The sequence below is a fragment of the Carcharodon carcharias genome (genome assembly GCF_017639515.1).
Source record: "Carcharodon carcharias isolate sCarCar2 chromosome 37 unlocalized genomic scaffold, sCarCar2.pri SUPER_37_unloc_3, whole genome shotgun sequence".
Classification (NCBI taxonomy): Eukaryota; Metazoa; Chordata; class Chondrichthyes; order Lamniformes; family Lamnidae; genus Carcharodon; species Carcharodon carcharias.
In genome coordinates this window covers 248,589-274,709 of record NW_024470768.1, presented here as the reverse complement: position 1 = coordinate 274,709, position 26,121 = coordinate 248,589, and the positions used below count along the sequence as shown (strand labels likewise).

Below are 26,121 nucleotides of genomic sequence, written 5' to 3'. Positions count from 1 at the left end.
CAGTCTGTGGAATTCTCCCCCCCCCGCCCCCAGAGAGCAGGGGAGGCTGGGTCACTGAATATATTCAAGGCCGAGTTAGACAGATTTTGGATCGACGAGGGGGTCGAGGGTTATGGGGGGACAGACAGGAAAGTGGGGTTAAGGCCACAACCGGATCAGCCACGATGGTATAGAATGGCGGAGCAGGCTCGAGGGGCCGAATGGCCTCCTCCTGTCTTCTATTGTTGTGAATGGCGGAACAGAAGCTGAATGTACGAACATACGGCCTCCTCCTGCTCCTATGAGTGGTGGTGTCAGCCTTGAAGCAGATGACACTTCCGAGGAATGCGGCGCGCCCATCGAGAATCCTTTCCCCCTCGCAATGTCCATTCGACCCACAAAACGAAAGATTGACATGAACTAGCGTCGCTGATCGGCAGGCGAGAGGGTGGTTATCTGCAAAGCATGTACACGTCGGGTAAAGTCAAGTGGGTCTGGCGCAGGTTTCAGATGGAGCTCAGGATGGGCCGGGAGCAGAGCGACTGGTAGTGGGCTGAGTCGTTGGAGATGGACGGGAGGTCGCCGGCGGTTTTGGGGAACATGGAGCTCATTGTTAGATTGCTGCTCACCGAAGACCCATAGCCCGAATAAGACATCATCTGCTCGTGGGCTTTGAAGTCCATCCTGTTATGCTGATGCTCGGACACCATGAGGTTGGTGATGGAGAAGGGGTGGCTGGAGGGGAAGTGAGGGTCCGGCTTGAGGTAGATGTCGGAAGCCAGTTGGGAGAGGAACGACGGCTGAGAGGCTGCCAGGGAGTTGGCCTTGGCATCGGGCGGGCCCTCCTGCTCCAGCGAGCACCCTGGGCTGCCTCCGGGGGACGACCCTCCCAGCTGCGGGTAGAGGGGCCTCCCCTGCTCCCTGGGGGAGTCGAGGGAGGAGTCGGTCTCCGCGCCGCGGGCCGGGGACTTGTCGCTCGCTCCGGGGCTCCCGTGACAAGGCCCCGCGCTGTCCTTCGGCGGGGCGGCCGCCGCGCCCTTCTTCTCGCACTTGAAGCGCTTCTGCCTCCTCAGGTAGCAGCCGTTCTCGAACATGTTCCCCGAGTCCGGGTGCAGGGCCCAGTAGGAGCCTTTCCCCGGCTTCTCGGGGGCCCTGGGCATCTTGATGAAGCAGTCGTTGAAGGAGAGGGAGTGGCGGATGGAATTCTGCCAGCGTTGCTGGTTTTGCCGGTAATACGGGAAGAAGTCCATGATCCACTGGTAGATCTCATTCAGCGTCAGCATCTTGTGCACCGACTGCTGGATGGCCATGGTGATCAGCGAGATGTAGGAGTAGGGAGGCTTGGCGTGCGTGTAGCTCCGTCTGTAGGCCTTGGCGTCTCCGGGCAGGTCCAGGGCCCCCTGCCCGTAGCTCGGGTTGAGGACGGGGTTCCTGTCGCAGTAGGGGGCGATGTCCGTCATGAGGCCACCCTGGCCTCCGAACTGCCCCATGCCCGGGCACGACGGGGACCCCACCACAGCCATGTCCGAGCCCATGCTGCCGCTCAGGGCCCCTGGGCTGGCTCCCATCGCCGACAGCGGGTGGTGGCTCATCCCCGGATTGAGATACGGCATAGCTGTGGCTCCCGGGGATCTTGCGTTGAGGATGTAGGGGTTCCCCGGATTCATGATGCCTGCAGTTTGATAAGTCTGACACAGATAAAGATTAACATTTAATTTATGTTCAACCATAGAGTGCAATATCCAACTGTGCGGGCCAATCTAACTGAACCTGTTCTGCCTCAGCACCTTAAAGAGCTCGAGACTGGCTCAGAACAAGTGCCTGCATTTATATACAGCCTCTAACACGGTCCCATTCGGGACAGAATTTGACCCCAAGCCGCGTAAGGAGACATCAGGGCCGGGCAGTCAAAATCTCGGTCAAAGAGGTCGGTTTTAAGGACCGTGTGAAAGGAGAAGAGAGAGTGAGGGGAGGAGAGAGAGGTTTAGGGAGGGAGTTCCAGAGCTTAGGGCCCCAGGCACCTGAAAGCACGGCCGCCAATGGTGGAGCGATGGGGAATCTTCAAAAGCCGTCACCTTCGACAGAGGAAGAGAGGGAGAAAATTAGAGGTGGGGGGGTGGGGGGGCGGTGTTGAAAATGATCATTGTTTTGAAAAGTCCTGGCCTCTTGGAACGAGCTGATTTCCGATCTTTGAGCTAGATCTGATGGCTCACCTGTCACTCACAGTTCAGCCTCTGTCAAAGTTCAGTGACAAAGTCTAAAGAGTTCAAAGAACAATGGGAGTGGCAGAGGTCTCTGAGTGGGTGGTCTGCAGTGTGTCAAAGGGAAGGGTCTCCCTTGTTTGCACGTTGGCAGTGTGGAGAATGAGCTCATGAACCTTGAACAGGAGACTGTGTCGTGAGGGAACAAATGCCAAAAATGGGGATGGTCTAAATCTCTAGGCAGACCGCTGCACCCCTCACCAATCGGAATGAAGCTGTAAACACACTAGTGGCGATATGACTGTAGATTAGCAATGAATTGATATTCACCCCTTCTGGTTTACAAGTGGTCTCATTACAAAAGCAAGGAAGTTATATTAGACCCTTTATGGGACACAGAGGGAGCATCGTGTCCAATTCAGGGCCACACACTTTCGAAAGGATGTCAAGGTCCTGGAGAGGGTGCGGAGGAGATTTACTAGAACGTTCCCAGGGATGAGGGACCTCAGTTCATGTGGAGAGATTGGAGAAGCTGGGATTGCTCTCCTTAGAGCAGAGAAAGTTAAGGGGGAGATTGATTGAAAGGAGAGGCACTCAAGAGGACAACAATCAGGAACAGGGTTTCCAGAGATAAAAACAAAAAACTGCGGATGCTGGAAATCCAAAACAAAAACAGAATTACCTGGAAAAACTCAGCAGGTCTGGCAGCATCGGCGGAGAAGAAAAGAGTTGACGTTTCGAGTCCTCATGACCGTTTCTTCTCTGCCACTGCTGCCAGACCTGTTGAGTTTTTACAGGTAATTCTGTTTTTGTACAGGGTTTCCAGGCTGATTTTCTCCATTGTAATTTCAACTGTGAATCTTATGCTGAGGGACAGTGTAACAGAGAGAGTGTTATAACTGAGAGTCTTATACTGAGGGTCAGTGTAACAGAGTGTTATAACTGAGAGTCTTATACTGAGGGTCAGTGTAACAGAGAGAGTGTTATAACTGAGAGTCTTATACTGAGGGACAGTGTAACAGAGAGAGTGTTAAAACTGAGAGTCTTATACTGAGGGCCAGTGTAACAGAGAGACTGTTATAACTGAGAGTCTTATACTGAGGGTCAGTATAACAGAGAGAGTGTTATAACTGAGAGTCTTATACTGAGGGTCAGTGTAACAGAGAGAGTGTTATAACTGAGAGTCTTATACTGAGGGCCAGTGTAACAGAGAGAGTGTTATAACTGAGAGTCTTATACTGAGGGTCAATGTAACAGAGAGAGAGTGTTATAACTGAGAGTCTTATACTGAGGGTCAGTGTAACAGAGAGAGTGTTATAACTGAGAGTCTTATACTGAGGGTCAGTGTAACAGAGAGAGTGTTATAACTGAGAGTCTTATACTGAGGGTCAGTGTAACAGAGAGAGTGTTATAACTGAGAGTCTTATACTGAGGGTCAGTGTAACAGAGAGAGTGTTATAACTGAGAGTCTTATACTGAGGGCCAGTGTAACAGAGAGACTGTTATAACTGAGAGTCTTATACTGAGGGTCAGTATAACAGAGAGAGTGTTATAACTGAGAGTCTTATACTGAGGGACAGTGTAACAGAGAGAGTGTTAAAACTGAGAGTCTTATACTGAGGGCCAGTGTAACAGAGAGACTGTTATAACTGAGAGTCTTATACTGAGGGTCAGTATAACAGAGAGAGTGTTATAACTGAGAGTCTTATACTGAGGGTCAGTGTAACAGAGAGAGTGTTATAACTGAGAGTCTTATACTGAGGGCCAGTGTAACAGAGAGAGTGTTATAACTGAGAGTCTTATACTGAGGGTCAATGTAACAGAGAGAGAGTGTTATAACTGAGAGTCTTATACTGAGGGTCAGTGTAACAGAGAGAGTGTTATAACTGAGAGTCTTATACTGAGGGTCAGTGTAACAGAGAGAGTGTTATAACTGAGAGTCTTATACTGAGGGTCAGTGTAACAGAGAGAGTGTTATAACTGAGAGTCTTATACTGAGGGTCAGTGTAACAGAGAGAGTGTTATAACTGAGAGTCTTATACTGAGGGCCAGTGTAACAGAGAGACTGTTATAACTGAGAGTCTTATACTGAGGGTCAGTATAACAGAGAGAGTGTTATAACTGAGAGTCTTATACTGAGGGTCAGTGTAACAGAGAGAGTGTTATAACTGAGAGTCTTATACTGAGGGCCAGTGTAACAGAGAGAGTGTTATAACTGAGAGTCTTATACTGAGGGTCAATGTAACAGAGAGAGAGTGTTATAACTGACAGTCTTATACTGAGGGTCAGTGTAACAGAGAGAGTGTTATGACTGAGAGTCTTATACTGAGGGACAGTGTGAGGGAGAGAGTGTTATAACTGAGGGTCTTATACTGAAGGACAGTGTGAGAGAGAAAGTGTTATAACTGAGAGTCTTGTACTGAGTGTCAGTGTAACAGAGAGAGTGTTATAACTGAGAGTCTTATACTGAGGGCCAGTGTAACAGAGAGAGTGTTATAACTGAGAGTCTTATACTGAGGGCCAGTGTAACAGAGAGAGTGTTATAACTGAGAGTCTTATGCTGAGGGTCAGTGTAACAGAGAGAGAATGTTATAACTGAGAGTCTTATATTGAGGGCCAGTGTAACAGAGAGAGTGTTATAGAAACATAGAAACTAGGAGCAGGAGGAGGCCATTCAGCCCTTCAAGCCTGCTCCGCCATTCATTATGATCATGGCTGATCATCCAACTCAATAGCCTGCTCCCGCTTTCTCCCCATATCCTTTGATCCCTTTTGCCCCAAGAGCTATAAATAACTCCTTCTTGAAAACATACAATGTTTTGGCCTCAACTACTTTCTGTGGTAGCGAATTCCACTGGCTCACCACTCTCTGGGTGAAGAAATTTCTTCTCATCTCAGTCCTAAATGGTCTACCCCGTATCCTCAGACTGTGACCCCTGGTTCTGTCTCCCCCACCATCGGGAACTCGTACCTGTATCTACCCAGTCTAGTCCTGTTAGAATTTTATAGGTTTCTATGAGATCTTCCCTCATTTTTCCGAACTCTAGTGAATTTAATCCTAACCGACTCAATCTCTCCTCATATGTCAGTCCCACCATCCCAGGAATCAGTCTGGTAAACCTTCACTGCACTCCCTCTGTAGCAAGAACATCCTTCCTCAGATAAGGAGACCAAAACTGCACACAATATTCCAGATGTGGTCTCACCAAGGTCCTGTATAATTGCAGCAAGACATCCCTGTTCCTGTACTCGAATCTTCTCGCTATGAAGGCCAACATACCATTTGCCTTCTTTACCGCCTGCTGTACCTGCATGCTTACCTTCAGCGACTGGTGTACAAGGACACCCAGGTCTCGTTGCACATTCCCCTCTCTCAATTTATAGCCATTCAGATAATGATCTGCCTTCCTGTTTTTGCTACCAAAGTGGAAAACCTCACATTTATCCACATTATACTGCATCTGCCATGCATTTAACCACTCACTCAGCTTGTCCAAATCACACTGAAGCATCTCTGCATCCTCCTCAGAGCTCACCCTCCCACCCAGCTTTGTGTCATCTGCAAATCTGGAGATATTACATTTAGTTCCCTCATCTAAATCTTTAATATATATTGAGAATAGCTGGGGTCCCAGCACCGATCCCTGCGGTACCCCACTAGTCATTGCCTACCATTCGGAAAAAGACCTGTTTATTCCTACTCTTTGTTTCCTGTCTGCCAACCAGTTTTCTATCTATCTCAATACACTACCCCCAATCCCATGCGCTTTAATTTTACACACTAATCTCTTATGTGGGGCTTTGTCGAAAGCCTTCTGAAAGTCCAAATAAGCCACATCCACTTGCTCCCTCTCATCAACTTTACTAGTTACATCCTTGAAAGATTCCCTTTTTAAATAGTGGGGTTTCATTAGCTACCCTCCAATCTGTAGGAACTGTTCCAGAGTCTATAGAATCTGGGAAGATGACCTCCCATGAATACACTATTTCTTGGACCACTTCCTTAAATACTCTGGGATGTGGATTATCAGGCCCTGGGGATTTATCGGCCTTCAATCCCATCAATTACCCAACACCATTTCCCTACTAATACTGATTTCTTTCAGTTCCTCCCTCTCACTAAACACTGTGTTCCCCAACATTTCTGGTATGTTATGTGTGTCCTCCTTTGTGAAGACAGAACCAAAGTATGTATTTAGTTGGTCAGCCATTTCTTTGTTCCCCATTATAAATTCCCCTGTTTCTGACTGTAAGGGACATAACATTTGTCTGCACCAATCTTTTTCTCTTCACATACCTATAGAAACTTTTGCAGTCAGTTTTTATGTTCCCTGCAAGCTTACTCTCGTACTCTACTTTCTCCTTCTTAGTCAATCCCTTGGTCCTCCTTTGCTGAATTTTAAACTGTTTCAATCTTCAGGTCTGTTGTTTTTCTGGCCAATTTGTATGCCTCTTCCTTGGATCTAATACTATCTCTAATTTTCTTTGTAAGCCATGGTTTGTCCACCTTTCCTGTTTTACTTTTGCGCCAGACAGCAATAAACAATTGTTACAGTTCACCCATGTGCTCTTTGAATGTTTGCCATTGCCTATCCAGCTTCATCCCTTTAAGTAATGTTTCCAAATCCATCATAGTTAACTCATGCCTCATACCATCGTAGTTTCTGTTATTAAGATTCAGGAGGATTACAACTGAGAATCTTATACTGAGGGACAGTGTAACATGGAAAGTGTTATAACTGAGAGTCTTATACTGAGGGTCAGTGTAACAGAGAGAGTGTTATAACTGAGAGTCTTATACTGAGAGTCAGTGTAACAGAGAGAGTGTTATAACTGAGAGTCTTATACTCAGGGTCAGGGTAACAGAGAGAGTGTTATAACTCACAGTCTTATATTGAGGAATAGTGTAACAGAGAGATTGTTATAACGGTCAATCTAATGCTAAGGGTCAGTGTGAGAGAGCAAGTGTTATAACTGAGAGTCTTATACTGAGGGACAGTAGTGAGAGAGAGAGTGTTATAACTGAGAGTCTTATACATAGGTTCAGTGTAACAGAGAGAGTGTTATAACTGATAATCTTATACTGAGGGACAATGTAACAGAGAGATTGTTATAACGGTGAATCTAATGCTAAGGGTCAGTGTGAGAGCGCGAGTGTTATAACTGAGAGTCTGATACTGAGGGTCAGTGTAACAGAGAGATTGTTATAACTGAGAGTGTTATACTGAGAGACAGTGTAACAGAGAGAGTGTTATAACTGAGAGTGTTATACTGAGAGACAGTGTAACAGAGAGAGTGTTATAACTGAGAGTCTTATACTGGGGGTCAGTGTAACAGAGGGAATGTTATAACTAAGAGTCTTATACTGAGGGACAGTGTAACAGAGAGAGAGTGTTATAACTGAGAGTGTTATACTGAGGGTCAGTGTAACAGAGAGAGTGTTATAACTGAGAGTTTTATACTGAGGGTCAGTGTAACAGAGAGTGTTATCACTGAGAGTCTTATACTGAGGGTCAGTGTAACAGAGAGTGTTATAACTGAGAGTCTTATACTGAGGGACAGTGTAACAGAGAGAGTGTTATAACTGAGAGTCTTATACTGAGGGACAGTGTTACAGAGAGAGTGTTATAACTGAGAGTCTTATAATGAGGGACAGTGTAACAGAGTGTTATAACTGAGAGTTATACTGAGTGTCAGTGTGAGAGAGAGTGTTATAACTGAGAGTCTTATACTGAGGGTCAGTGTAACAGAGAGAGTGTTATAACTGAGAGTCTTATACTGAGGGTCAGTGTAACAGAGAGAGTGTTATAACTGAGAGTCTTATACTGAGGGTCAGTGTAACAGAGGGAACGTTATAACTAAGAGTCTTATACTGAGTGTCAGTGTAACAGAGAGAGTGTTATAACTAAGAGTCTTACACTGAGGGTCAGTGTAACAGAGAGAGTGTTATAACTGAGAGTCTTGTACTCAGGGCCAGTGTGAGAGAGAGAGTGTTATAACTGAGAGTCTTATACTGAGGGTCAGTGTAACAGAGAGAGTGTTATAACTGAGAGTTTTATACTGAGGGTCAGTGTAACAGAGAGTGTTATAACAGAGAGTCTTATACTGAGGGTCAGGGTAACAGAGAGAGTGTTATAACTGACAGTCTTATATTGAGGAATAGTGTAACAGAGAGATTGTTATAATGGTCAATCTAATGCTAAGGGTCAGTGTGAGAGAGCAAGTGTTATAACTGAGAGTCTTATACTGAGGGACAGTAGTGAGAGAGAGAGTGTTATAACTGAGAGTCTTATACATAGGTTCAGTGTAACAGAGAGAGTGTTATAACTGATAATCTTATACTGAGGGACAATGTAACAGAGAGATTGTTATAACGGTGAATCTAATGCTAAGGGTCAGTGTGAGAGAGCAAGAGTTATAACTGAGAGTCTTATACCGGGGGTCAGTGTAACAGAGGGAATGTTATAACTAAGAGTCTTATACTGAGGGACAGTGTAACAGAGAGAGTGTTATAACTGAGAGTGTTATACTGAGGGTCAGTGTAACAGAGAGAGTGTTATAACTGAGAGTTTTATACTGAGGGTCAGTGTAACAGAGAGTGTTATAACTGAGAGTCTTATACTGAGGGACAGTGTAACAGAGAGAGTGTTATAACTGAGAGTCTTATACTGAGGGACAGTGTTACAGAGAGAGTGTTATAACTGAGTGTCTTATAATGAGGGACAGTGTAACAGAGTGTTATAACTGAGAGTTATACTGAGAGTCAGTGTGAGAGAGAGTGTTATAACTGAGAGTCCTATACTGAGGGTCAGTGTAACAGAGAGAGTGTTATAACTGAGAGTTTTATACTGAGGGTCAGTGTAACAGAGAGTGTTATAACAGAGAGTCTTATACTGAGGGTCAGTGTAACAGCGAGTGTTATAACTGAGAGTCTTATACTGAGGGCCAGTGTAACAGAGAGAGTGTTATAACTGAGAGTCTTATAGTGAGGGTCAGTGTAACAGAGAGAGTGTTATAACTGAGAGTCTTATACTGAGGGTCAGTGTAACAGAGAGAGTGTTATAACAGAGTTTTATACTGAGGGTCAGTGTAACAGCGAGTGTTATAACTGAGAGTCTTATACTGAGGGTCAGTGTAACAGAGAGACTATTATAACTGAGAGTGTTATACTGAGAGACAGTGTAACAGAGAGAGTGTTATAACTGAGAGTCTTATATTGAGGGTCAGTGTAACAGAGAGAGTGTTATAACTGAGAGTCTTATACTGAGGGTCAGTGTAACAGAGAGAGTGTTATAACTGAGAGTCTTATACTGAGGGTCAGTGTAACAGAGAGAGTGTTATAACTGAGAGTCTTATACTGAGGGTCAGTGTAACAGAGAGAGTGTTGTAACTGAGAGTCTTATACTGAGGGTCAGTGTAACAGAGGGAACATTATAACTAAGAGTCTTATACTGAGGGTCAGTGTAATGGCGAGTGTTATAACTGAGAGTCTTATACTGAGGGTCAGTGTAACAGAGAGAGTGTTATAACTGAGAGTCTTATACTGAGGGTCAGTGTAACAGAGAGTGTGTTATAACTGAGAGTTTTATACTGAGGGTCAGTGTAACAGAGAGAGTGTTATAACTGAGAGTTTTATACTGAGGGTTAGTGTGAGAGAGAGTGTTATAACTGAGCGTTTTATACTGAGGGTCAGTGTAACAGAGAGAGTGTTATAACCAAGAGTTTCATACTGAGGGCCAGTGTAACAGAGAGAGTGTTATAACTGAGAGTTTTATACTGAGGGTCAGTGTGAGAGAGAGTGTTATAACTGAGAGTTTTATACTGAGTGTCAGTGTAACAGAGAGTGTTATAACTGGGAGTTTTATACTGAGGGTCAGTGTAACAGAGAGAGTGTTATAACTGAGAGTCTTATACTGAGGTTCAGTGTAACAGAGGGAACGTTATAACTAAGAGTCTTATACTGAGGGTCAGTGTGAGAGAGACTGTTATAACTGCGAGTCTTATACTGAGGGTCAGTGTAACAGAGAGAGTGTTATAACTGAGAGTCTTATACTGAGGGTCAGTGTAACAGAGAGAGTGTTATAACTGAGAGTCTTATACTGAGGGTCAGTGTAACAGAGAGAGTGTTATAACTGAGAGTCTTATACTGAGGGTCAGTGTAACAGAGAGAGTGTTATAACTGAGAGTCTTATACTGAGGGTCAGTGTAACAGAGAGAGTGTTATAACTGAGAGTCTTATACTGAGGGTCAGTGTAAGGGAGAGTGTTATAACTGAGAGTCTTATATTGAGAGACAGTGTCACAGAGAAAGTGTTATAACTGAGTCTTAAACTGAGGGACATATATTAGGGACAGGTGACCTAAGGCTTAGTTAAAGAGGTCAATTTTAAGTAGCGTCTTAAAGGAGGTGCGAGACAGAGAGAGAGAGAGACAGAGAGAGAGGGTCGAGTGGTTTAGGGAGGGATTTTCAGAGCTTAGGGCCCCAGGCAGCTAAAAGTACGGCCGCCAATGGTGGAGCGATGGGAATCGGGGGATGCTCAAGAGGCTGGAATTGGAGGAGCCCAGAGATCTCAGAGGGTTGTTGGGGCTGGAGGAGGTTACAGAGATAGGGAGGTTTGTACGAGCTGGAGGAGGTTACAGAGATAGGGAGGGTTGTAGGGGTGGAGGAGGTTACAGAGATAGGGAGGGTTGTTAGGGCTGGAGGAGGTTACAGAGATAGGGAGGGTTGTAGGGGCTGGAGGAGGTTACAGAGATAGGGAGGGCTGTTGGGGGCTGGAGGCGGTTACAGAGATAGGGAGGGTTGTAGGGGCTGGAGGAGGTTACGGAGATAGGGAAGGGTGTAGGGGCTGAAGTAGGTTGCAAAGATAGGGAAGGTTGTAGGGGCTGGAGGAGGTTACAGAGATAGGGAGGGGTTGTAGGGGCTGGAGGAGGTTACAGAGATAGGGAGGGGTTGTAGGGGCTGGAGGAGGTTACAAAGATAGGGAGGGTTGTAGGTGCTGGAGGAGGTTACAGAGATGAGGATGGTTGTAGGTGTTGGAGGGGGTTACAGAGATAGGGAGGGGTGTAGGGGCTGGAGGAGGTCACAGAGATAGGGAGGGTTGTAGGGGCTGGAGGAGGTTACAGAGATGGTGAGGCTTGTAGGGGCTGAAGGAGATTACAGAGACAGGGAGGGGTGTAGGGGCTGGAGGAGGTTACAGGGATAGGGAGGGTTGTAGGGGCTGGAGGAGGTCACAGAGATAGGGAGGGTTGTAGGGGCTGGAGGAGGTTACAGAGATAGGGAGGGTTGTAGGGGCTGGAGGAGGTTACAGAGACAGGGAGGGGTGTAGGGGCTGGAGGAGGTTACAGGGATAGGGAGGGTTGTAGGGGCTGGAGGAGGTTACAGAGATAGGGAGGGTTGTAAGGGCTGGAGGAGGTTACAGGGATAGGGAGGGTTGTAGGGGCTGGAGGAGGTTACAGAGATAGGGAGAGTTGTAGGGGCTGGAGGAGGTTACAGAGATAGGGAGGGTTGTAGGGGCTGGAGGAGGTTACAGAGATTCGGAGGGGTGTAGGGTCTGGAGGAGGTTACAGAGATAGGGAGAGTTGTAGGGGCTGGAGGAGGTTACAGAGATAGGGAGGGTTGTAGGGGCTGGAGGAGGTTACTGAGATGGGGAGGGGTGTAGGGGCTGGAGGAGGTTACAGAGATAGGGAGGGTTGTAGGGGCTGGAGGAGGTTACAGAGACAGGGAGGGGTGTAGGGGCTGGAGGAGGTTACAGGGATAGGGAGGGTTGTAGGGGCTGGAGGAGGTTACAGAGACAGGGAGGGGTGTAGGGGCTGGAGGAGGTTACGGAGATGGGGAGGGTTGTAGGGGCTGGAGGAGGTTACGGAGATAGGGAGGGTGTATGGGCTGGAGGAGGTTACAGAGATAGGGAGGGTTGTAGGGGCTGGAGGAGGTTACAGAGATAGCGAGGGTTGTCGGGGCTGGAGGAGGGTACAGAGATAGGGAGGGTTGTAGGGGCTGGAGGAGGTTACAGAGATAGGGAGGGGTGTAGGGTCTGGAGGAGGTTACAGGGAGAGGGAGGTTTGTAGGGTCTGAAGGAGTTTACAGAGATAGGGAGGGTTGTAGGGGCTGGAGGAGGTTACAGAGATAGGGGGGTTGTAGGGGCTGGAGGAGGTTACAGAGATAGGGAGGGTTGTAGGGGCTGGAGGAAGTTACAGAGATATGGAGGGGGTCAGGCCATAGCCGGATTTGAAAAGCAGGATGAGAATTGTAATGCTGGGCTCCATCTCCATTAAAGTGTTTTGAGGTGTGGCCGTGGGGAAAGGAACTCCGCTGGGGCCCTTTTCTGATGGTGCCCTTCTGCACCGACACTCGGGGCGCTGAGCGTAATCCGGGCTCCCAACCCCTCGGAAACCCCCAGACTACGTCTACCTGACCAGGCGGAGCAGGTTGAGTGGTAGCCCCTTCCCTCCTCCCCCCTACCCCCAGCCCCGGGCCACCCCTCTCCACCTCCAGCAGCATTTTTCAAACAGGAAAGAGAAACTCCATTTAAAACCGTAAAGTCTCTTCCACCCTTGACGCGCACAGTCTGAAACGTTCGCCCGCTTTTGAAAGTGCAGTGAGCAAAGAGCGATTTAACAGACCTCACTCTCCTGGTGGTAACCGCTCCAGTCGGAAAAGTCCACTCCGTCCAGTTTAATCCCACTGAGCATGGTGAGGGTCCACTCCGGCTCCTCTCTCTCTCTCTCTCTGTCTTTCCCAGTCACCCAGATTTCTCATGGAGAGGGAGTGAGGCAGGGAGAGCAAATACTTGGACAGCCTGGTGTGGAGAGAGTTCTCCCAGTGCGTGACACGAGTGACCCGACTCTCTCTCTCTCTCTCTCTCTCTCTCCCTCCCTCACTCTCGCTCTGTCTCTCTCTGTGTGACTGTTGCTCTTCGTTCTAACCTCCTCTCCTTATCCCTTCAGCTAAAATTTAAATACTCATTTCCCACCTCTTGAGACAGCCCTCTCCACCCCCCATGTGTTCCTATTGTACACCTGGGTGTCTCAACTGACTCATTTGAAATGCGTTTGCTTGCTCTTTATCCAGCTATTTGCTTATTTGATAGGAATGGTAATTTAAACACTGCACTGCAGGAAGTTGATGCAATTAATTTGCTACGAGACTGGACTTTTCTTCTGTGTGTGTGTGTGTGTTAGTCAAATTTTCTCATTTTCTACAAAATATTGTTAAATCAGAAGTACTCACTTTTTACCCAGTTTCCGCTCCATCTGTCACACTTTGCAGCTCTCTCATCTGTGCTTTGGATTCAACCTCTACCCCACCATTCCCAAAATCTCAATCCACACTGACACTGCCCCTTGTCAGCGCAGAGGGAGCACCGCACTGTCGGAGGGTCACTACTGAGGGAGTGCCGCAATGTTGGAGGGTCACTACTGAGGGAGTGCCGCACTGTCGGAGGGTCACTACTGAGGGAGTGCCGCACTGTCGGAGGGTCAATACTGAGGGAGCGCCGCACTGTCGGAGGGTCAGTACTGAGGGAGCGCCGCATTGTTGGAGGGTCAGTACTGAGGGAGCGCCGCACTGCGGAGGGTCAGTGCTGAGGGTATGCCGCACTGTCGGAGGGTTATTAGTGAGGGAGTGCCGCACTGTCGGAGGGTCAGTACTGAGGGAGAGCCTCACGGTTGGAGGGTCAGTACTGAGGGAGTGCCGCACTGTTGGAGGGTCAGAACTGAGGGAGTGCCGCACTGTCAGAGAGTCAGTACTGAGGGAGCTCAGCTGTACACTATGTGTATACTAGGGAACAACTGTATAATCAAGGGGCAGCTGTACACTGTCTGTATATCAGGGTACAGCTGTACACTGTATGCTTACCAGGTGCAGTTGTACATTGTATACAATGGAGCAGCTATACACTCTCTGTTAACAAGGGGACAGCTGTATACAAGGCGGACAGCTGTACACTGCCTGTTTACAAGGGACAGCTGTACAGTGCCTGCATACCAGGAGGCAGCTGTACACTGTGCGTACATCAGGGGACAACTATACACTGTCTGTATACCAGGGGCTTGTTTTTATTGCCTGTATATCAGGCAACAGCTGTACACTATCTGTACATCAGGGGACAGCTGTACGCTGTCTGAGTACAAGGTGACAGCTGTACACTGTCTATATACCAGGGAACAGCTGTACACTCTGTATACAAGGGGACAACTGTACACTGTCTGTATACTTCAGGGCAGCTGTGCACTTTCTGTACATCAGGGGACAGCTGTACACTGTCTGAATACAAGGTGACAGATACACACTGTATACCATGGAAGACCTGTACACTGTCTATATACTAGGGAACAGCTGTACACTATGTATACAAGGGGACAGCTGTGCACTGTCTGTATACCAGGGAATAGCTGTACACCTTCTGTATACCATGGAATAGCTGTGCACTGTCTGTATACCAGGGGACAGCTGTGCACTGTCTGTGTACAAGGGGACAGCTGTACTCTGTCTGTATACAAGGGAAGAGCTGTACACTGTCTATATACCAGAGGTCACCTATATACTGTCTGTACACCAGGGAACAGCTTTACATTGCCTGTATACTGGGGGCAATGGTACATTCTCTGTATACCCAGGGAACAGCTGTACACAGTACATCAGGGGCAGCACTACTCTGCATGTATACCAGGGGGCAGCTATACACTGTCTGTATACAATGGGATAGCTGTACACTGCCTGTATGCAAAGGACAGATGTACACTGTCTTTATGCAAGGGGACAGCCGGACACTGTCTGTTTACAAGGGAACAGCTGTACAGTGCCTGTATGCCACAGGGCAGCTGTATACTGTCTGTAAACCAGGGGCCTGTTTTCACTGAATGTCTACCATGTAACAGCTATACACTGTCTGTACATCAGGGGACAACAGTACACTGTGTCTATGTCATGGGGCAGCTGTACACTTGTCTGTATACCAAGGGACAGCTGTATTCTAGCTGTGCGCCAGCGAACAGCTATACATTGTACATCAGGTAACAACTGTACATTGTCTGTATACCAGGGAACAACTGTACACTGTCTATACATCAGGTGACAACTGTACACTGTCTGTATACCAGGGGACAGCTGTGCACTGTTGGTATGCAAGGTGATAACTGTACATTGTCTGTATACTAGTGAACAGCTGTACACTGTCTGTATACAAGGTGACAGCTATACATTGTATATAAGGTGACAGCTGTACACAGTATCTGTATAATAGGTAACAGATGTACATTTTCTGTACATCAGGGGACATCTGTGCACTGTTGGTATACAAGGTGATAGCTGTACATTGTCTGTGTACCAGGGAACAGCTGTACACTGTCTGTATACAAGGTGACAGCTATAAACTGTCTGTATAACAGGCAGCATGTTTACACTGTCTGTACATCAGGGGACATCTGTGCACTATTTGTATACAAGGTGACAGCTGTACACTGTCTGTATACCAGGGAACAGCCGTATACCTTCTGTCGGCTGGGGGCACATGTACACTGTCTGTATTACAAGGTGATAGCTGTATAATGTCTTTGTACCAGGGAACAAATGTACACTTTCTGTATACTAGGGAACAGTTGTATACTGTATGTATACAAGGGGACAGCTGTACACTGTCTGTATACCAGGGAAGAGCTGTACACTGTCTGTATACCAGGGGTCAGCTGTATACTGTCTGTACACCACTGAACAACTGTACATTGGCTGTATACCAGGGAGAACTGTACACTCGCTGTATACCTGGGAACAGCTGTATACTGTCTATACATTAGGGAGCAGCTTTACACTGTCTGTGTACCAGGGGATAGCTGTACACTTGTACACTGTCTGTATATCAGGGGAAGCTGTACTATGTCTGGATGCCAGGGGCAGATGTACACTGCCAGTACATCAGCAGACAGCTGTACACTATCTGAATACCAAAGACAGCTGTACATTGTCTGTATACGAGGGGACAGCTATACACTGTCTGTATACAAGGGGATGGTTGTACACTGTCTGTACACCAGGGAAGAATGTACACTGTCTGTATACCAGGGGTCAGCTGTACATTGTCTATACCCTAGGGAACAGATGTACATTGGCTGTATACCGGGGGCAACAGTACACTTGCTGTATACCAGGGAACAGCTGTACACTGCCTGTGCATCAGGGGGCAGCTGTACACTCTCTGAATACCAGGGGACAGCTATACACTATCTGTACATCAGGGGCAGCTGTACTCTGTCTGTATACCAGGGGCAGATGTACGCTGCCAGTACATCAGTGGACAGCTGCACACTACCTGTATACCGGGGGCAGATGTACACTGCCAGTACATCAGTGGACAGCTGTACACTGTCTGTATACTGGGGCAGCTGTATGTTGTCTGTATACAAGGGGGCAGCTATACACTGTCCGTATACAAGGCGACAGCTGTACACTGTCTGTATACACTGTCTTTATACAAGGGGACAGCTGTACACTGTCTGTTTACAAAGGGACAGCTGTACATTGTCTGTATGCCAGGGGTCTGTCTTGACTGTCTGTGTACCACGTAACAGCTATACACTGTCTGTACATCAGGGGACAACTGTACACTGTCTCTATATCATGGGGCAGCTGCACACTGTATGTACACAAGGGAAGAGCTGTACACTGTCTGTATACCAGGGGTCAGCTGTATACTGTCTGTACACCAGGGAATAGCTGTTCATTGGCTGTATATCGGGGACAATGGTACACTCGCTGTATACCTGGGAATAGCTGTACACTGCCTGTGAATCAGGTGGCAGCTGTACACTGTCTGAATACCGGGGAACAGCTGTACACTGTCTGTACATCGGGGCAGCTGTATTCTGTCTGTATACCAGGGGACAGCTGTACACTTGTACACTGTCTGTATTTCAGGGGCAGCTGTACTCTGCCTGTATTTCAGGGGCAGATGTACACTGCCAGTACATCAGCGGACAGCTGTACACTATCTGTATGCCAGAGGCAGCTATACACAGTCTGTATACAAGGGGATAGTTGTACACCATCCTGTATACCAGGGAAGAGCTGTACACTGTCTGTATACCAGGGGTCAGCTGTACATTGTACACCAGGGAACAGATGTACATTGGCTGTATACTGGAGGCAACAGTACACTCACTGTATACCAGGGAATAGCTGTACACTGCCTGTGCATCAGGGGGCAGCTGTACACTGTCTGATTACCAGGGAACAGCTATACACTGTCTGTATACAAGGGGATGGTTGTACACCATCCCGTATACCAGGGAAGAGCTGTACACTGTCTGTATACCAGGGGACAGCTGTACACTGTCTGTACATCAGGGGCAGCTGTACTCTGTCTGTATACCAGGGGACAGCTGTACACTTGTACACTGTCTGTATTTCAGGGGCAGATGTACACTGCCAGTACATCAGCGGACAGCTGTACACTATCTGTATGCCAGAGGCAGCTGTACATTGTCTGTATACAAAGGGACAGCTATACACTGTCTGTATACAAGGGGATGGTTGTACATCATCCTGTATACCAGGGAAGAGCTGTACACTGTCTGTATACCAGAGCTCAGCTGTACATTGTCTGTACACCAGGGAACAGATGTACATTGGCTGTATACTGGGGGCAACAGTACACTCACTATATACCAGGGAATAGCTGTACACTGCCTGTGCATCAGGGGGCAGCTGTACACTGTCTGAATACCAGGGGACAGCTATATACTGCCTGTACATCAGGGGCAGCTGAACACTGTCTGTATACCGGGGGCAGATGTACACTGCCAGTACATCAGCGGACAGCTGTACACTGTCTATATACCAGAGCAGCTATACATTGTATACAAGGGGGCAGCTATACACTGTCTGTATACAAGAAACAGAAGTACACCGTCTCTATACAAGGGGACTGCTGTACACTGTCTGTTTACAAGGGGACAGATGTCCAGTGTCTGTATGCCAGAGGGCAGCTGCACTCTGTCTGTATAACAGGGGCCTGTTTCAACTTTCTGTGTACCACGTAACTGATATACACTGTCTGTACATCAGGGGACAACTGTACACTGTCTCTATATCATGGGGTAGCTGCACACTGTCTGTATACCAGGGGACAGCTGTACACTGTACATCAGATGACAACTGTACACTGTCTGTACATCAGGTGACAACTGATCACTGTATACAAAGTGACAGCTATACACTGTGTATAGCAGGTAACAGGTGTACACTGCCTGTACATCAGGGTACATCTGAGCACCGTCAGTATACAAGGTGACAGCTGTATACTCTCTGTATACCAGGGGACATCTGAGGACTGTCAGTATACAAGGTGACAGCTGTACACTCTCTGTATACCAGGGAACATCTGTGCACTGTCTGCATACAAGGTGACAGTTGTACACTCTCTGTATACCAGGGAACATCTGTGCACTGTCTGCATACAAGGTGACAGCTATACACTGTTGTATACCAGGGAACAGCCATACACTTTCTGTATATGGGGGGGCGGCTCTACACTGTCTGTATACAAGGTGACAGCTGTACAATGTCTGTATACCAGGGAAGAGCTGTACATTGTATGTATACCAGGGGTCAGCTGTATTCTGTCTGTACACCAGGGAACAGCTGTACACTGTCTGTATATCAGGTGGAAACTGTTTACTGTCTGTACATCAGACAACAACTGTACACTGTCTGTATACAAGGTGACAGCTATACACCATCTGTATACCAGGTAACAGGTATACACTGTCTGTACATGCGGGTGCATCTGTGCACTGTCGGTTTACAAGTTGATAGCTGTACACTCTCTGTATACCAGGGAACAGTTGTACACTGTATATAAGGTGACCGCTATACATTGTCTGTATACCAGGTAGCATGTGTACACTGTCTACACATCAGGGGACATCTATACACTGTCGGTATACAAGGTGACAGCTGTACAATCTCTGTATACCAGTGAACAGCCATTCATTTTCTGTACACCGGGGGCGGCTGTACATTGTCTGTATACAAGGTGACAGTTGTACAATTTCTGTATACTAGGGAAGAGCTGTACATTGTCGGTATACAAGGGCTCAGGTGTACTCTGTCTGTACACCAGGGAACAGCTGTACACTGCCTGTACATCAGGTGACAACTGTACACTACCTGTATACAAAGTGACAGTTATACACCATCTGTATACCAGGTAATAGGTGTACATTGTCTGTACATGAGGATACATCCGTGCACTGTCTGTATACAAGGTGACAGCTGTACACTCTCTGTATACCAGGGAACAGCTGTACACCGTCAGTATACAAGGTGACAGCTATACACTGTCTGTATACCAGGTAGCATGTGTACACTGTCTGTACATAGGGGACATCTGTGCACTGTCTGCATACAAGGTGACAGCTGTACACTCTCTGTATACCAGGGAACAGCCATTCACTTTCTGTATACCGGGGGCGGTTGTACATTGTCTGTATACAAGGTGACAGCTGTACAATGTCTGTATACTAGGGAAGAGCTGTACACTCTCTGTATACCAAGGCTCAGGTGTAATCTGTCTGTACACCAGGGAACAGCTGTACACTGCCTGTACATCAGGTGACAACTGTTCACTGTCTGTATACAAAGTGATAGCTATACACTATCTATATACCAGGTAACATATGTACACTGTCTGTACATCAGGGTACATCTGTGCATTATCGGTATACAAGGTGACAACTGTACACTGTCTGTATACAAAGTGACAGCTATACACCAAAACAAAAACAGAATTACATGGAAAAACTCAGCAGGTCTGGCAGCATCGGCGGAGAAGAAAAGAGTTGACGTTTCGAGTCCTCATGACCCTTCGACAGAACTTAGAGTTAGAGTCCAAGAAAGAGTTGAAATATAAGCTGGTTTAAGGTGTGTGGGGGTGGGGAGAGAGAGAGAGAGAGAGAAGTGGAGGGGGTTGGTGTGGTTGTAAGGACAAACAAGCAGTGATAGAAGCAGATCATCAAAAGATGTCACCAACAACAGAACAAAAGAACACATAGGTGTTAGAGTTGGTGATATTATTTAAACGAATGTGCTAATTAAGAATGGATGGAAGGGCACTCAAGGTATAGCTCTAGTGGGGGTGGGGAGAGCATAAAAGATTTAAAAATATTTAAAAATAATGGAAATAGGTGGGAAAGAAAAATCTATTTAATTTATTGAAAAAAAGCAAAAGGAAGGGGGAAACAGAAAGGGGGTGGGGATGGAGGAGGGAGCTCAAGACCTAAAGTTGTTGAATTCAATATTCAGTCCGGAAGGCTGTAAAGTGCCTAGTCGGAAGATGAGGTGTTGTTCCTTCAGTTTGCGTTGGGCTTCACTGGAACAATGCAGCAAGCTAAGGACAGACATGTGGGCAAGAGAGCAGGGTGGAGTGTTAAAATGGCTAGCGACAGGGAGGTCTGGGTCATTCTTGCGGACAGACCGCAGGTGTTCTGCAAGGCGGTCGCCCAGTTTACGTTTGGTCTCTCCAATGTAGAGGAGACCACATTGGGAGCAACGAATACAGTAGACTAAGTTGGGGGAAATGCAAGTGAAATGCTGCTTCACTTGAAAGGAGTGTTTGGGCCCTTGGACGGTGAGGAGAGAGGAAGTAAAGGGGCAGGTGTTACATCTTTTGCATGGGCATGGGGTGGTGCCATAACAGGGGGTTGAGGAGTAGGGGGTGATGGAGGAGTGGACCAGGATGTCCTGGAGGGAGCGATCCCTACAGAATGCCGACGGGGGGGTGAAGGGAAGATGTGTTTGGTGATGGCATCATGCTGGAGTTGGCAGAAATGGCGGAGGATGATCCTTTGAATGCGGAGGCTGGTGGGGTGATAAGTGAGGACAAGGGGGACCCTATCATGTTTCTGGGAGGGAGGAGAAGGTGTGAGGGCGGATGCGCGGGAGATGGGCCGGACACGGTTGAGGGCCCTGTCAATGACCGTGGGTGGAAAACCTCGGTTAATGAAGGAGGACACGTCAGAGGAACTGTTTTTGAAGGTAGCATCATCGGAACAGATGCGACAGAGGCGAAGGAACTGAGAGAATGGGATGGAGTCCTTACAGGAAGCGGGGTGTGAGGAGCTGTAGTCGAGGTAGCTGTGGGAGTCGGTGGGTTTGTAATGGATATTGGTGGACAGTCTATCACCAGAGATTGAGACAGAGAGGTCAAGGAAGGGAAGGGAAGTGTCAGAGATGGACCATGTGAAAATGATGGAGGGGTGGAGACTGGAAGCAAAATTAATCAATTTTTCCAAGTCCGGACGAGAGCATGAAGCAGCACCGAAGTAATCATCGATGTACCGGAGAAAGAGTTGTGGAAGGGGACCGGTGTAGGACTGGAACAAGGAATGTTCCACATACCCCATAAAGAGACGGGCATAGCTGGGGCCCATGCGGGTACCCATAGCCACACCTTTTATTTGGAGGAAGTGAGAGGAGTTGAAGGAGAAATTGTTCAGCGTGAGAACAAGTTCAGCCAGACGGAGGAGAGTAGTGGTGGATGGGGATTGTTCGGGCCTCTGTTCGAGGAAGAAGCTAACGGCCCTTAGACCATCCTGGTGGGGGATGGAGGTGTAGAGGGATTGGACGTCCATGGTGAAGAGGAAGCGGTTGGGGCCAGGGAACTGGAAATTGTTGATGTGACGTAAGGTGTCAGAGGAATCATGGATGTAGGTGGGAAGGGACTGGACAAGGGGAGAGAGAAGGGAGTCAAGATAACGAGAAATGAGTTCTGTGGGGCAGGAGCAAGCTGAGACGTCGGTCTACCGGGGCAGTTCTGTTTGTGGATTTTGGGTAGGAGATAGAAGCGGGCTGTCTGAGGTGGGCGACTATCAGGTTGGAAGCTATACACCATCTGTATACCAGGTAGCAGGTGTACACTGTCTGTACATCAGGGTACATCTGTACACTGTTGGTATACAAGATGACAGTTGTACACTCTCCGTATACAAGGTGACAGCTATACACTGTCTGTAAACCAGGTAGCATGTGTACACTGTCTGTACATCTGGGGACATCTGTGAACTATCGGTATACAAGATGACAGCTGTACACTCTCTGTATACCAGGGAACAGCTGTACACTGTCTGTATACAAGGTGACAGCTATACACTGTCTGTAAACCAGGTAGCATGTGTACACTGTCTGTACATCTGGGGACATCTGTGAACTGTCTGTATGCAAGGTGACAGCTGTACACTCGAAACGTCAACTTTGCTCTTCTCCGCCGATGTGCCAGACCTGCTGAGTTTTTCCAGGTATTTCTGTTTTTGTGACAGCGGTACAATGTCTGTATACCAGGAAACAACCATATGCTTTCTGTATACCAGGGGTCAGCTGTATACTGTCTGTACACCAAGGGACATCTGTACACTGTCTGTATATCAGGGGACAGCTGTACACTGTCTTTATACAGCAGGGCCAGCTATACACTGTCTGCAAACTAGGGCACATCTGTACACTGCCTGTATACCGGGGCTCAGTTGTACACTGTCTATATACCAGGGGACAGCTGTATACTGCCTGTACATCAGGGGACTGCTGTGCCTTGTCTGGATATCAGGGGCAGCTGTACACTACCTGTACACAAGAGGACAGCTGTCCACTGTCTGTACATCAGGAGGCAGCTGTATACCTAGGGACTGCTGTACACTGTACATCAGAGCACAACTGTACCCAGTCTGTATACCAAGCGGCTGCTGTACACTGTACATCAGAGCACAACTGTACCCAATCTGTATACCAAGGGGCTGCTGTACACTGTACATCAGAGCACAACTGTACCCAGTCTGTATACCAAGGGGCTGCTGTACACTGTACATCAGAGCACAACTGTACCCAGTCGGTATACCAAGGCACTACTGTACACTGTACATCAGAGCACAACTGTACCCAGTCTGTATACCAAAGGGCTGCTGTACACTGTACATCAGAGCACAACTGTACCCAATCTGTATACCAAGGGGCTGCTGTACACTGTACATCAGAGCACAACTGTACCCAGTCTGTATACCAAGGGGCTGCTGTACACTGTACATCAGAGCACAACTGTACCCAGTCGGTATACCAAGGCACTACTGTACACTGTACATCAGAGCACAACTGTACCCAGTCTGTATACCAAAGGGCTGCTGTACACTGTATGTACGTCAGGGGGCAACTGTACATTGTCTGTATAGAAGGGACTGCTATAGACTGTATACTAGGGACAGCTGTAGACTCACTGTGTATATGGGGACAGCTGTACACTGTCTGTATGCAAGGGAGCAACTGTACACTGTCTTTTTACTAGGGGACAGTTGTACGCTGTCTGTTTACAAGTGGACAGCTGTACACTGTCTGTATACCACGGGGCAGCCGTAGACTGTGTGTACAGCAGAGAACAGCTGCACACTGTCTGAAAACAAGGGGACAGCTGTACATGTCTGTGTACAAAGGGACAGCTGTACACAGACTGTATACTAGGGCACAGCTGTACACTGTACATCACGGACAGCTGTACACTGTCTGTATACAAGGGGGCAGCTGTACACTGTTTATAAGGGGACTGCTGTACACTGCCTATATACCACGGGGCAGCTATTCACTGTGTGTACATCTGGGGACAGCTGTACACTGTCTGTATACAAGGGCCAGCTGTGCACTGTCTTTATACCTTTGGACAGCTGTACATTGTCTGTATACCATAGGGCAGCTGTATATTCTCTGTACACCAGGGGACAGCTGTACACTGTCTGAATATCAGGGGACAGCTGTATATTGTCTGTATACAAGGGCCAGCTGTGCACTGTCTTTATACCTGGGGACAGCTGTACACTGTCTGTAAACCAGGAGACAGCTGTACTCTATCTGTATACCAGGGGACAGCTGTACATTGTCTGTATATGACAGGGCAGCTGTATATCGTCTGTATACCACACACACCTTAAACCAGCTTATATTTCACCCCTTTCTTGGATTCACTCAAGTTCTGTCGAAGGGTCATGAGGACTTGAAACGTCAACTCTTTTCTTCTCCGCCGATGCTGCCAGACCTGCTGAGTTTTTCCAGGTAATTCTGTTTTTGTGGCTGGACATTGTCTGTATACCAGGGGATGGCTGTACACTGTCTGTACATCGGGGGGCAGCATTGACTATCATTTGAAGCAGCTTGTGCACACACACACACACAAACACACACACACACACACACACACACTATAACACAAATCCTCATCGGCTGTTCTTCAGTTCCAGGATAATGTCCACTCTGCCACAGGGCTTCAGGTGAGTGAACGGGCCGATTCCTGACCCACAGATCTTTGCACACGTGGGGCAGGATGTCCCCATGGGGCAGTGAGTTCCGGGAGTGCAGGATTTCCTCCCTTTCCCTTTCCCTCCGTGCTCCCGTTCTGCCTCAAGGTGAAGATGTTGTGACTCAAAGAGTGAGGCAGCCCGACGGGCAGGTTGTTGCCACTTTGAACGAGCAGTCGCGAGCTCCTCCCGCTCATTCATGTCCATCCTGTCGAACTTCACAGGAGAGACCCAGGAGTGTTTTTCTTTGCCCTCCCCTGGAACGCTGGCCATTTGAGAGTTGAGAAAACAGGGCCGAGTGGGGGAAGAGGCTTTGTGGCCACCCAGACACAGTGTCCAGGCCAACCAGGCAGGACTTTTGCCCGAATGTTTGTGCGGAGCTGACCCTGGCGTTTGACCGACAGTCGTCCCATTGAAATAGGAAGGTAGCGGCAGAGCCATTGCTGATGGAATTTCTCTAGCACTCTTCTGCGTCACTGATACACAGCCCAGGTCTCACTGCAGTGCAGGAATGGGGGTGACAACGACTGCTCTGCGCACTAGGATTCTTGTTGATTTGAGGAGGTCATTGTGGTCGAACCCTCACTGCTGTATCTGGTAGCAGGCTGAGCTGCCGCAGCCGATCCGGTGTTGGATCTCCTCGTCTATGGTGGCCTTTGGAGAGCGGTGGCTGCCAGGGTATGGGGGAAGTGCTCAACCTATTCCAGAGTCTCTCCTTCAATATATATGGGAGGTGGGAACGTTTGACTGAGCAGATCCGGGCTGATATGAGCTTTGTTCTGGCAACGTTCTAGGACAGGCTGAGTCACGTGTATGCGGGACTGGAGAGACCGAGAGTGGATTGCAACTCTGGTGCAGAGACCCTGCGCCCACCTGCAAACTGTAGATCAGGTATTGCCCAGGGTGGTCAGTTTAGTTTTGGCACGGAGGCGACTGAAGTGAAAGAGTTTTCCACCTGGGTGGTATTTAGTACTCGCACCGGGGGGGGGGCAGTTGATCTTCGAGGTGGTGACTACTTACCGTCAGGCAGACTGTGAATAGTGTGGGGACTGTCGCACGGCCCTGACTAACATTGGTCTGGATTTTGAAGGCGACAGCCTCAATCTCCCACTCGAGACAGTAGCAAGCCTTGTCGCTGTGGAGCAGCTGCAAGGCAGCGATGACTTTTCTCGAGCGTCCAGGCCTCTGGAACACCCGCCCAGGAGCCGAATGCTTCTGGTCAGCTCGGTGAACCTGATGAGGAGCTCCCGGCGTGACTCTCGGCATCTTTCTTGGATCCGCCCGGCAACAAAGACCACCCCGGAGGTTCCTCCGGGTGGGTCTAAATCCACGCCGCGTCCCTGGGAGAATTTCCCTCGGCCCGCAGGGGTGGGGGGGTGGGGGGGGTGGTGCGGAATTACTCCATGGGTCTGGACAGACAGGCTGCGGCATAGAACACTCCCCGGGGGCAGGTATTTGCGGGATCATGCTGTGCGCAGGTTTGACTGCCCCCCCCCCCCCACCCCACAACCCGCCGTTTCCCACCTGACCAGCGTTGGCCCCGATCCGAGGGTGGTCGGTGGGATGCTTCGGGTCGTTGTCCCGAGCTGGCCACAAAAGCGCTGGAGAGGCCACGCTCCCCG

At 48.2% G+C, this 26,121-nt stretch overlaps 1 protein-coding gene across 1 annotated transcript; it reads right to left on the bottom strand.

Moving 5' to 3' along the window:
- Positions 1–485: 485 nt before the first annotated feature.
- Positions 486–25,765, bottom strand: LOC121274736 (hepatocyte nuclear factor 3-beta-like). Its single transcript, XM_041182076.1, has 2 exons — positions 25,520–25,765; positions 486–1,667 (listed from the first exon to the last, which is right to left on the bottom strand). The coding sequence occupies exons 1-2, from the start codon at positions 25,763–25,765 to the stop codon at positions 486–488; spliced, it is 1,428 nt and encodes a 475-aa protein (XP_041038010.1).
- Between the last annotated feature and the right edge of the window lie 356 nt (positions 25,766–26,121).